Source organism: Rhipicephalus microplus, chromosome 10, assembly GCF_043290135.1.
Source record: "Rhipicephalus microplus isolate Deutch F79 chromosome 10, USDA_Rmic, whole genome shotgun sequence".
Taxonomy (NCBI): domain Eukaryota; kingdom Metazoa; phylum Arthropoda; class Arachnida; order Ixodida; family Ixodidae; genus Rhipicephalus; species Rhipicephalus microplus.
The window spans coordinates 16,719,680-16,733,173 of NC_134709.1; the positions used below are offsets into that span (position 1 = coordinate 16,719,680).

Here is a 13,494-nt window from a genome sequence, read left to right on the forward strand (position 1 = left end):
CAATCGAATTCAAGTGACTGTTGTTAGCAGATAAACATTACTTCTTCTATACCAAATTTGCATTGTTTACTTCTGTTTATTTTTAATTAGAACTACTACAGTTTCACTTATGTATACTTTCAATGGGACCCGCACTAGCCTTTGGCTATGGGACCATACAGTTTGTGCTTATTTTGTATAAGATATGAGTGCAATAAAGATCATTCATTCATTCAACTATATGTCCCTGTGCCACCAACAGGAAGAGACCTTACAAGCCAAATCAATAACGTGATAATGAACAGCACTATAGATGGAGAGAACCGGCAATAATTACGAACGATACAAGGGAGCACGTTTTTAGACTTCGCCCTCGTGGAAGTGCGACCACTTAGGCCGGGAGTCGAACTCGCGTCCTCAAGTTTAGCGGCGCTAAACCTATGCCGCTAAGCAACCATTACGCGGTTATCAGACTGCCCTCTAGTGAATATCAATACATTCTACCCGAAGCAACACATATTTCACACTTACGAGCGAACGAAACACCCCACCGTTCGAGAAGAGAGCCCTCGCTGATTGAGGAACATTTATTGGATACATTGTTTTTTTACAAGCTTAGGTATTTTTCAGCATCTGCAGAAAATGAATAATGTACATGGCTAATGTTTAACACTGCCTATATACACATGAGCTTGCGGTACACTACCTGAAGCTAAATGATACAGAAAAAAAAGAAAAAAAAGAGTAGAAAGTTCAGTTGGCCGACTTTCGCGCGAAGAAACGCAGAGTGCCCCCGCACTCCTTGCAATCCGCGCCGGTGTTATCGTTCTTCCTTGGAATGTGCCAGCAGCGGGTACAGCGCACTTTGTACTTCTTGTACCTGCGTCACCATGGCGAGAAGCAAATAAGAAACGAGCAATTAGTTAACACGACTTATAGTCACAAAACGCCAGCTAAGGTCGTCGTCATTTGAAAGAAGGTCTGTCCAATATCCAGTGGCGTACCAATTGTTTCGCGAGTGGGGAGGGGGGCAAGCCTACCTCACTTGTCAGCCGGATATATATATATATATATATATATATATATATATATATATATATATATATATATATATATATATATATATATATATATATATATATATATATATATATATACACGACATCTAACGGGCAATCTCATTAACATTGTGTAAAAACACAGAAAAACGAGCCCTTAAGTATACACTTCTTTGCTGAGATATATATATATATATATATGACGTCAACGTCTTCTTTCACGCTGGCACAGAGCTGGCGCCACTATGCTTCGGTACAATTACTCCCCGCGCAGAAAGGAGCCAACCTGGCGACCTAGGGAAAGGACACGACAAGGGGGTCATAGCACGGTTTGAGGCGTGATACGTGTACTGTTTCACGCCCACGGCGGCGTTGGTCCGAGGGTGGATCAATGGGCTCAACTTCATAGTTGACAGGAGATGTTTGCCGCACCACACGGTAGGGGCCATGGTATTTCGACGAAAGCTTCGGGGAAAGACCGGGAGGGGTAGACGGGACCCAGAGCCAAACCAGCATTCCTGGGTTATAGTGTACAGTAGACGCAGAGGAATCGTGGTCAGTTTTCTGGCGCCATTGGTCTTGTGCGGTAAATGAGCGAGCGAGTTGACGACACTCTTCGGCATAAGCAGCTGCTTCGGAAACAGGCGTCGCTTCGGAAACATCAGGCCTGTAAGGGAGAATGGTGTCCATGGAGCATGATGGCTCACGTCCGTACAGAAGGAAGAAAGGAGAAAAGCCAGTGGTTGTTTGTGGCGCAGAGTTGTACGCGTACGTGACAAAAGGGAGCACTTGGTCCCAATTAGTGTGGTCGTCAGAGGCGTACATGGCAAGCATATCTCCAAGGGTACGGTTAAAGCGTTCTGTCATGCCATTGGTTTGGGGATGGTATGCCGAGGATTTCCTATGGACAGTGCAACATGCCTTGAGTAGTTCGTCGACGGCGTTCGAGAGAAACACGCGTCCACGGTCACTGAGTAATTCACGAGGTGCACCGTGTCGCAAAATGAGATGGCGAAGAAGAAAGGACGCAACGTCTTTCGCAGTGGTAGCAGGCAGCGCAGATGTTTCAGCGTAGCGTGTTAAATGATCCACGGCGACGATAATCCACCGGTTGCCTCGAAGAGAGTTGGGTAGAGGACCATAAATATCAATTCCGACACGGTCGAATGGTCTCGCTGGGCAGGTTAAGGGTTGCAAAGGGCCAGCAGTGCTGTGAGAAGGCGTCTTGCGTCGTTGACACGTGGTGCATGACCGAACGTACTGGCGAACGTGCCGATACATGCCGCGCCAGTAGTATCTTAGACGAAGGCGAGAGTAAGTCTTAAATACTCCAGCGTGGCCACACTGGGGGTCATCGTGAAAGGCAGCGCAGATGTCCGAACGCAAATGACGAGGGATGACAAGGAGCCACCTACGGCCATCCGTCACGTAATTGCGGCGATACAACAAGCCTTCACGGACAGCAAAGTGTCTTGCTTGACGAGAGAGGGAGCGTGAAGTCGTTTCTGACGAACTGTGAGAGAGGACGTCGAGCAAAGAATTGATCCAGGGATCCTTGCGCTGTTCGGATGGCATGTCAGTGATGCTCAACGATGACGAATCGCAAATGGCAGTTGATAAGCAGGCAAGGTCAGGAGGCAGTGGAGAACGGGATAGTGCATCGGCGTCTGAATGTCTGCGTCCTGAGCGATAAACAACACGGATATCGTATTCGTGAAGGCGTAAAGCCGAACGAGCGAGGCGGCCAGTAGGATCTTTCATGGACGCTAACCAGCATAAGGCATGGTGATCTGTGACAACATCAAACTGGCGTCCGTAAAGGTAGGTGCGAAATTTTCCTATAGCCCAAATGATAGCCAAGCACTCCTTTTCCGTGACGGAATAGTTGGACTCTGCCTTCGTTAGTGTACGGCTGGCATAGGCGACAACGTACTCGTCGCAGCCATCCTTGCGTTGAGCGAGAATGGCACCGAGGCCGACACCGCTTGCATATATATATATATATATATATATATATATATATATATATATATATATAGGAAGGAATTTCATCAAAGCTGCAATTTCAGCAAAATTTCACTATGTTGTAACATAGCCTCGTAAGATTTTCATAACATAATTGAGTAACTACTGTCTGTTGTGATGGAAAACTACAGCTTACTTGTTCGTTTTCACAGCGTGCAGCCAAGAGTGACCACTGTGAAAACGTGGGAAGGCTCAACCCCCCCCCCCCCCATCTTTTCTCAGTGGGTGGGGGGGGGGGGGGGACTTAAATGTGAACAAACTATCGGAACTATTAGACAAGGCAACTTAACGAAAATTTTTCAAAAAAAATGAAGGGAAGAAAGTCGTGTGTAGACCAGGCAGCACGCCTGAGAGCCCCGCTTTAAATAAACAGCACGACGTCACAGAGCTCGAAAAAAAAAAAAAAAACAGGCAGCTTTGCTCCCTATAGACCACATCAATGCAAGGCGAAGTATTCAGCGAGGCCACGCACCTGACGACACGCACCAATACACGCACCAATACAAGGCCACGCACCTGATGCCACGCACCAATACAAGGCCACGCACCTGATGCCGCACGCGTTGCACAACGGCGTGCCGTCTTCGGCGTCTCTCCACAGCGGCGTTAGCTTCGTGGCGCAAGATGCGCACTGCTTGTACGAAACTGAAGAAAACGAAACAGAAGACACGCATTTACAGTTCACATTCAACGGTCCCTTCAATTAACCGTCGTAAACTTTTTCGTATGTAGCCCCGCCGCGGTGGTCTAGTGGCTAAGGTACTCGGCCGCTGACCCGCAGGTCGCGGGATCGAATCCCGGCTGCGGCGGCTGCATTTCCGATGGAGGCGGAAATGTTGTAGGCCCGTGTGCTCAGATTTGGGTGCACGTTAAAGTACCCCAGGTTGTCGAAATTCCCGAAGCTTTCCACTACGGCGTCCCTCATAATCATATGGTGGTTTTGGGACGTTAAACCCCACATATCAATCAATCAATCAATCAATCAATCAATCAATCAATCAACTTTTCGTATGTATGTCCTTAAACTAGTTTTGCAACAACAGCAACTTCGTGTCTCGGGGGGAGGGTGGGGGGGTGGAATTGGCGGTTTTATTGGTAGGCATACACGAAGTTAACCTTAAAGGGGGGATGACAAAGGTTCGTCCCCCCTCCTTAGTTTGCCATTGAGTGGAGGGCAGACGTTGCGGACCCCACTTTAATGTGACTATTATAGGGGGAGGCGTCCGCCCCTCCTGCCCCCCTCTCTAGCCCTGTGCGCACCCCTGTGGTTCTGTATAGAGAAATCCCCTCAAAGCGACAGTGGACCTTAGAAGTGTGCCAGTTTAGGATAGTTGGTATGCCATGACGATAGTTATAGCGCGAGACAAAAAGGACGCGAAGGACACGAGCGCTCGTGTCTTTCGTGTCCTTATGTCTCTTTGTCGTCTTTCTGTTCTCGCGCTATAACTATCGACAGTGGACCATTTGGCCATTGAGTTTCTTACATTTACTATAGATGGAATTACTGCGGCGCAGCGATTGTTCAGCCACTGTGGGAATGACGGGTATGTACACGGATTTGCCTCAAACCTCCGTGCCTGGAACCTCCGGCCTCGAACGTATAGTTGCACCTTCGTTTATATGTGTTTTGGCTTTTTCTTTCGGGTAAAAGAATGTCTCGCTCTGAACATTATGACCTTATTTGAATTCGTCTACCTTAAAGGATCAACGTGGCAAAGTAGACCACTTGAAGCCGCTTCGTCGGAAGACGAAGCGGCTGCAAGACACACGGAGCAGAAAAAGGGAAGCTTACAGGTAAATCCCCGTACAACTGAAATGCTATGCGTTGCAGCTCCAGCAGCCGCTTGCGTCAGATTTCTTTATAGTGTGAAACTACGCATTTGACAACCAGGATGAGATTCATTTCCTACACGTCATCCTTGGCATCGATCACACCATGATTGATATGCGGGATTTAACGTCCCAAAACCACCATATGATTATGAGAGACGCCGCATAGTGGAGGGCTCCGGAAGTTTCGACCACCTGGGGTTCTTTAACGTGCACCCAAATCTGAGCACACGGGCCTGCACAGATTCCGCGTCCATCGGAAATGCAGCCGCCGCAGCCGGGATTCGATCCCGCGACCTGCGGGTCAGCAGCCGAGTACCTTAGCCATTAGACCACCGCGGCGGGGCATCGATCAGACCAGGTACAGTGCGATTGAACGGGAATAATTACGTCAAAACGTAGACAGCAGCCGGCAGAACACACAAATGGTGCTACACAAGTGCCGATTCGTTATACTAATGTTATCCTGTGCGTGGGTAAGCAGCAGCAGCTGCAGTCCCAGAAATCAAGCTCCGGGAGCCCGATCAGCCATATCGACTTTAAAGTGAAGCTTCAAAACAAAGTGTGGTGACGCCATAAAGTTGTGATTAAAAGAACAAGAACAAAGACATTCGCATATTCACTGATAGTTATGGCTATCGCGATCTAAACATGGCGGTCACCAATAGTTACTCTAGCCTTTTTTGTTCTAGTCATTATCTCATTACACGCACCGAACAATGCGCCGAGTTTCAGTTTACATCCGTTATTTTGTTTGAATCAAAGCACCTATATTCATAATGAATAGTTGCGTATGGCGGCAACGACCCCAGCTATATAAATCTTAGTTTCACCAACGCTTCAAATGTCTCTTCCACGTCTTGACAGCTGACCACATAAGCATACATCCGTTTTAAACAAGTTTCCATGACACGGGGACACCATTTATAGTGTTCTTACTAGGCGAAAACACTGGCATTTCATTGCAATGTCATCCCATGAAGTCATTCTTATCTACACTTGAAATGACGACCTCGCGGACTAGATATGGCTTGGGAGATCAAGCCAAAGCAATGATCGTGTGTGCGAAGCCGCCGCGTAACCATTGACACATAGGCCATAGGCGACACATCGGCGCAAAACAGTGCAGGAGGGGGAGAAAAGGTCAAACCACTCACTATCACCGCTTTCTTAAACGAAGAGATAAGAAAAAATTGCCCCCCCCCCCTCTCGGAACAAATCAACGTTACTGGAATAAACCTCGGAACAAATTAATTTCTGGCTACGACTCTGGCCACGGCCGGTTTGGAGGCGCGCGCTCACTTTTCCAGATCGGCCATGCTCTGCGTCTTTAAAGGCCTGACCACACGTGTCCTTTTAAACGCGTCGGCGCGCCAAGCCCTTTCTCATATGGAGAGAGAGAGAGAGAGCACGCAGTTCTGCGTAGCCACGTACCCTCTCTTCATAGGGAGAGGGCAGAGCGCCGCGTCAAGCTACGCGCTGCAACGGACACGTGTGGTCAGGCCTAAACACTACACCATCAGATGGCGCCACCAAACAGGACGCTGAACTCAACAACTCGGCAAACGGCAGCCATGCGCATGTACGGACAAGCTACGCCGTTAACAGCCGCGAATTTACAAGGTAGTAAGGAGAGCCATAAAATGCGGCGCCAAGAGCCTCAGTTTCTTTCACCTTGCGGTTCAGCGTCCTCCCTTCTGGCGAACTCAATTTCGTCCTCGGATTCGCTTAGCTCGGGTCGTAGAACGCCTCGCCGCTGTGTGTGGCTGCAACGGACAAATAAGAGCGTTGTTGAAAACGTTACTGCATTTAGCTGGGCTTTTTTTTGTACTGAATGAATTCTTCCACAGTACTAGCGAACACGCAAAAGGGCTACAGAGCAAGACACGGACACGTGCCCACCTTTCGCAAGTTGACTGTGCGCAGACTATGTTGACAAACGAAAAAAAACTGTTTCTCGTTAATTCAGCAATAGTGGTAGTACCACTTCAAAGGCACAACAAAGTGAACAACAAAGTGAAACACCACGTCATTTGGCACTGATGGCTTATCATCCGTGAACATAATTGTCTTCACTGTCGCCATCTTTGGTTTAATGCATTAGAAGAGCGAGATTCAAATACTTCTGTCTTGAATTTCGCGCCGAAGCCTCTATACCTTGATGTCAGTATAACGTCACAAATTTGTTTCTTTTTACATATTCGTCACACCTACCCGGCATATCTTTTCCTAAACACTGCTATGTGCAGTCTTATAACCTGACACAGCTCTTTTTCGTTGATAAATTCCTGTTGAGTTAGTGCGGAAACCTGCAGGTGGCGTCGCCACCTGCATCTTTTTTTTTTTCGCACTCATTCTCGTTTACCAAGTGCCTTCTCGCGGTAACAAAGGTTCTGATGTCGTTAGGCTGATGCAAGTATTAATATAAGTCCAATCGTTTTTTTTTTTTTCTCGTACACGGGAATACACATACGCCTGTGGTTGTAAACTAACACTCGATTCATTTGATTGATATATCGGACTTAACGTCTCAAAACCACTATATAATTATGAGAGACGCCGTAGTGGAAGGCTCCGGAAATTTCGACCACCTGGGGTTCTTTAGGGTGCACCCAAACCTGAGCATACGGGCCTACATTATTCTCGCCTCCGTGGAAAATGCAGCCGGGGTCAACTAACACTCAAATAGCGATGGAAGAGAGGGTATATATATCAAGCAGTTTTGGCAAGAAAGTTGTACAATCACCACTGCAACTAAGCCGCCACCGGAATCGCAAGTTTTTATTTGTTTTCTTTTTTCAATTTTTTTTTCGCGCTGCTGTCTGGGCGAAGCGGGCCTTGATAAGAAACGATAAGAGTAGGAACCGATCAGTTGCGCATCCCCAATCGCGAATCCACATCGACATATTAAGCGACTGCTGCCGCTGCCAATGACACTTTCTTCAACCCGAGGTAGCATGAAGCTGTTTTCATGCTCTTTTATTTCATGCATTTCTTTCGGACAAACAGAAATAGAGCCCTTCCGTTCACTGATTTGTGTACGCCGGTATGACATTTTTTTTCTTTCTTTGTATTATCGATGGTTGTCTGTTGATGAATTGAAGAATGGAAATTTGAAAAAAGATTTTTTTTTATCTTATAGCGATGAGTAAGCCATCTCACTTGTATTGATGCTCCATCTTGAGCTTCGGCTTTCCATTGACCATCTCCAGCCGCATGCGAACTACGGCACCCTTGAAGTTTGGGTCATCCGCAGGGGGACTCTTTCTCGGAACCGCCTTCTTCCGACGACCGCAGCACCGAGTCGCCGCCGCGCTCGAGGGATTTGCTCCTGGAGTACCGCTCGGGCCCCTCGCGACGTCCGGACCGTCTGACGTAGGAGGCGACGACGCCCCGGCGGATTCAGTCGGTGGCTGCTTCTTCGAAGCTTCCACGGTGGTCGCAGCAGAGCCCTCGCCGCTAGAGGCCTCCTGGACGGACACCCGAACGGAAGTGTCCGCTGCTTCGACGAGAGGCATGAGCGACGACTCGAAGTTCAACGAGTCCACCGACGCGAACGGCGACTTGGCAGGGCTAGTCTCTGGGGTCAAGCAGCACGCCACACCGCCGACTTCTTTCAGGTCGACATCTCGGTAATTGGAAGGCACGGCCGCTTCGCGGGCCACGAGCTCTTCGGCCATGCACTGAATCTTCGAAAGCCTTTCCGCCTCGCCGTAGGGGTCGAAAGGTTTCGAGCCTAGGTCTCCGGAACACAGCTCCATGGGCCGTGAAGGCAGAGAGAAAAGTCCGCAGCTGACGTCGACCGGTGTGTAACGGGTGGCACCCACGGTGTTTCTTGAACGAGAACGGATTGCCTCGCTCGGGAAATAACGCTGGGTACCCTTGTCAGACAGCGGGCTGCAGAGATACGGCTGGTACGATTCGCAATAACGGTCGTCGTGCGGAAAGACCTTCGGTTCGCCGGAGCCGTCGAAGCACTGCACGTCAAGTAGAGCGACCGGCGTGAGTCGTGGCGCAGAGTGCTCACAGGGGACGAAACGGAACTCCGAAGAGCCGAAATCATTCGGCAAAGTCATGCCTACTCCTCTGACGCTCTCTTTTTCGAAGGTGCGAATCGTGAGAGCGGTCCCGTCTCGAATGACGAAGCAGAATCGTGACGTCTGGCGCCCCGAAAGATGACTTTGCGGAGACAACACGAGCTGCAGGACTGGACACGGTTCCGCGCTTGACGAAACACAACGCGCTTGTCGTCTGACGCCTCCAGAAGTGGCGGCGAGGTCGGGGCCTGAGTGGTAACCACGAAGCAGCTGAGATACCTGCGTATGTTTCGATACGGCAGCTGCAATGAACTGAACGTGATCATGCGCTCGGCACGGCGCTTTTCGGCGCCCGAGTGTGATAAGACTGCGCAATCATCTCTCGCCACTCATCTGCTGCGCTTTCGCCGAGCAAGATCTGAGTCGTCCCCCGGCCAACTATTGTATGCCTCATAGGGGCCCTGCAACACGTCTGGAGCATGGTTAGAAAACGCTGCCGATCGTTAGTTGGGGCTCCCGACAACACGCCAGTCAAATATTTAGCGCTCACGCGACCGGGAATTCACAATAAATAACCGAATTCAGCTAAAAATTGCTTTCTCATTTTTCGACAAATCACAGAAAACGATCAAAAATCCCTCCATCGGCTATTGGCTGATTTGAACATGGCGCGCTCGCTCGTTGCCGAGATCGCCGTGGGAGGCCGCAGCTTGTCCACGCGTGCGCGCGCGATCGCATCGAAAAAGTCGAGCATTTGAATAAGACAACAAGAAAGAAGTGCTCAGGGTCACAAGGCGCAGGTGGCGCCCCTCCCTTCCCTCTCTGCTTAGCTTCCAGCGCTTTCGTCGGGACGAGAGAAGAGAGAAACATGCGACAAATCTTTGTATCTCCACTCGCACTGGACGGATTCTTATAATTTTTGCGGCGTTCGATTCGTAAGGCAATAAACTTTTCCAGTGAATTAATTTCATGGTTACTTTAAAAAAAAGTGTTTAGGGCCCCCTTAAACGCAAATTCCTACAGCGAAGTCAGAATCGAAAGAAATATGTAGGCAATGGGCACAGGATGTTTATCGACAACAAAGCTTTGCGCTTGTCCCTGTACATTTTCTTGTGAACTTGTCTTAATTGACGCAACCCTTAATTTAGGGGGCGAAGCCCCTAAAGCCGTGAGCACACCGGTCTACAGCATTTTCACCTCCATCGAAAATGCAGCCACCGATCCCGTGACTTGCGGGTCAGCAACCGAGTACCTTAGCCACAAGACCACCGTGGCGGGGTGCTTCCTCCCTTCTTTTACGTTTACATTTCGCTGCAAGGTACTGTTGAATATCCAGATGTAAAGTACCCCGTCTTTGCAGTAGCTGGAGGCCTGTAGTGGGTAAGCCATAAACGTGAAAACTTCGTTGTTATAACTGCATTCATCTAATGAAATTCCTTTCTATGGCTTCAGACTGCTTTGTAATTTTGTAAAGTTGGCGATATCCGACTAATTCTCCTGCAAGTGCAACCAATGATTCTCATACGCACGTGTTCAGTTTTTTACGCGTTTTAAATAAATACTTGCAATCTCTTGGAAAGTGGTGACAAAACGATAATAAAGTGATAATATTATCACAAGAAATAAGGCTGATATCACGAGAACAAAAAAAAATTCGGAAGATCTCACGTACCTTGAAATCGACGTTATATGAAGGGAAGGTGAGCACGTTGCAATTTTTTTATTGAGCGACCTGTCAATAAATGACGCTAAATGCATTTACAAATTTTGCACGCACAAACATATGTTGAAGTTTTGCAGATGTTTATATAACCAGTTCTTTGCACTTGCGCAACGATGCCAACTGAAACATGTGTATTAGCAACACCAGAAGCTGATATGAAGCGCTGATGCTCGCGAGGGTGCTGGCCCTGAAGTCTGCTAGATAGCACAATTGACGTTAACCTGACGTGATAACTGTATCAAAGGAGTACATATGTAATGTTTTTAAAATTGTATAAGCAGAACTACCACCAGTATTGACATTTCACGAAGATTGGCGTCTATTTTAAAAGTAGTTCTGAGACCTGGCGTGGCCCTGTGGTAAAATGCTTTATTGCAACGCAAAATGCTTGGTTTCGATTCCAGCTGGGACCCTGACATTTATTATTTGCGGGGACTCGCTCGCTGAATTACGTGCCGACCGGTTGTGCCCTCGCGATCTCCGACGTCAGCGTAGCTCTAGCCGACTGGGCTGACTCTACGCCATCTCCTGACGCCGATCTTCGACGACAGCGTAGCTCTGGCCTACTGGACTTGCCCTCCGCTATATCCTGACGCCGACAAAAGCTCTCGCCAGAGGTGCCCCGTCCTCGGACTCCTGCAACCGTGTCCATCTTTCCTGTCTTCTCCTTACTTCCGTCGTTCGCTGTCCCTGCACCTCGCTCTCTCCTTCGTCTCTCTCTATCTCTTTACCCTCGCTCTCTCCTTCGTCTTTTTCTATCTCTTTACCTTTTAATCCCTTCTCTACCCCCATCCGTCGTGAGCTACTGTTGAGGTGTCCTCCCCCTGAGAGACAGTTACGGGGCTCCCTTTTCTCTTGTTTTCACTTAAAATCACCCCCACCCCCTATTTATTCTTCGCATTAGTCGGGTCGACACTGCCGATTTCGGGCATTTCTTAACCGTCACGCGTTAGAATTGTCCATGTGTTTCTCGTCGTTCCTGGGTATAGATAGTAAGTGTCAATCACCTGTGGCACATACCCGCATACCAGCGGCACATACCCGCCCATGGGTATGTACCACTACCTGACGGGAAGTGTTTGGCGACGTAAGCGACGGGATTGTGACACTATTTATGTTTTGACCAGCGCGTAAGATTCGTCAAACCATCTTGCCCTCCCATGCTAATCTTGGTTCACTCCAAGTTAAGGGGATGACCACGAGTGCGCCCAAACGTAAGTGGCTAGATAGATAGATAGATAGATAGATAGATAGATAGATAGATAGATAGATAGATAGATAGATAGATAGATAGATAGATAGATAAATAGATAGATAGATAGATAGATAGATAGATAGATAGATAGATAGATAGATAGATAGATAGATAGATAGATAGATAGATAGATAAATAGATAGATAGATAGATAGATAGATACGCTCAAAGTCACCGAACTTCGCTAACAAATGCTTCGCATTTAAAACCACGCTGGCAATCGCTGCAGTCACACTTATAGTACGATGCCACCAACTCGCACGCGCTCTAAAGGCTTAATCACACATACCAGTTGAATTTCGCCAGCGCGTGGCGTGTGAACTTGGAGCCGCGCCCTCTACCTATGAAGATAGAAGGCGCGCGGCCACCCAAAGTGGTAATAGCATAGTGCATACACTTACTAGTGTGCCGACCGCGGCCGTCGCGATGGCACGGAGAATGATGCCTTCCACCGGCGGCCACCAGACGGCGATAGCCACAGGGACCGTGCTATGCCGAGCCAATGGCCGAGCGGCCCGACCCAGAGTCCGAGCGGAGTGGTGTCGGTGGTGTCTCTACCACGGCCACGGCCGTCTCTCTACTATGGTGAGCTAGAATATGATCTAGTGGCGCGACCGGCTGGGCTACGGCGTCAGCTTTCACGTGGATGCCACCAGATGACGTTGCTGCTACTTTTCATGCCGAGTACCTAAGGGAACACGAAATATACGTAACGAGTAAAGGCAACAGGAATGCAGCAGTCATGAAAAATAGGGCACTGTGGAATTACAATAGGTATGACGTTGTGAGAGGAATATGAAAAGGAGTCATAGTTCCTGCTCTGACGTTCGGCAATGCGGTCTTGTGCATGAGATCAGAAGTTCAAGCAAGATTAGAAATTAAGCAACGTGGAATAGGTAGGCTTGCTTTAGGAGCTCACGGGAATACACCAAATCCGGGAGTACAAGGTGATATGGGATGGACATCATTTGAGGGCAGGGAAGCTAGCAGCAAGATAAAATTTGAGAAGCGATTGAGAGAAATGGGGCAAGAGCGTTGGGCTAGGAAGGTTTTCAGCTACTTACACATGAAGAATGTCGATTCAAAATGGAGGAAGCGAACCAGAGAATTGACGGGTAAATACTTAGGAAACAGCATGGGGCCAAACCAAAAAGAACTATCGGTTAAGAAGAAGGTGAAGGAAACGGAGACCGACATGTGGAGAATCGGCATGATTAAGAAGTCCGCACTAGAGGTCTATCGAACTTTTAAGCAGGATATTGCGAAGGAAATGATCTATGATGATACTAGGGGTAGTTCTCTTCTGTTTGAGGCCAGGACGGGAGTATTGCGAACCAAGACATATAGGGCCAAATATGAAGGGGTAGACACGGTATGCAGTGCGTGTGGAGAGGAGGAGGAAACTGCCGAACACTTGATAATGTTCTGTAAAGGGCTTCACTCAATAGTTCAGGATGATGGCGCAGAGTTTTTCCAAGCACTGTGGTTTAGGGAGAGGGAGGGCAAAATAGACTTTGATTAATTGATATGTGGGGTTTAACGTCCCAAAACCACTATATGATTATGAGAGACGCCGTAGTGGAGGGC

General features: G+C 48.4%; 1 protein-coding gene across 5 annotated transcripts; it reads right to left on the minus strand.

The window, feature by feature from the left end:
* Positions 1-532: 532 nt before the first annotated feature.
* On the minus strand, positions 533-9,432 carry LOC119181005 (uncharacterized). Of its 5 annotated transcripts, none has more exons than XM_075875117.1 (4): positions 8,055-9,424; positions 6,567-6,658; positions 3,579-3,707; positions 533-859 (listed from the first exon to the last, which is right to left on the minus strand). In XM_075875117.1, the coding sequence occupies exons 1-4, from the start codon at positions 8,966-8,968 to the stop codon at positions 639-641; spliced, it is 1,356 nt and encodes a 451-aa protein (XP_075731232.1). In that variant the 5' UTR covers positions 8,969-9,424; the 3' UTR covers positions 533-638. The 5 variants fall into 5 exon arrangements, with proteins under 5 accessions (XP_075731232.1, XP_037288055.2, XP_075731234.1 ...); XM_037432158.2 differs by having other exon boundaries at positions 3,611-3,707; positions 8,055-9,404; XM_075875119.1 differs by lacking the exon at positions 6,567-6,658 and having other exon boundaries at positions 8,055-9,432.
* Positions 9,433-13,494: the final 4,062 nt, after the last annotated feature.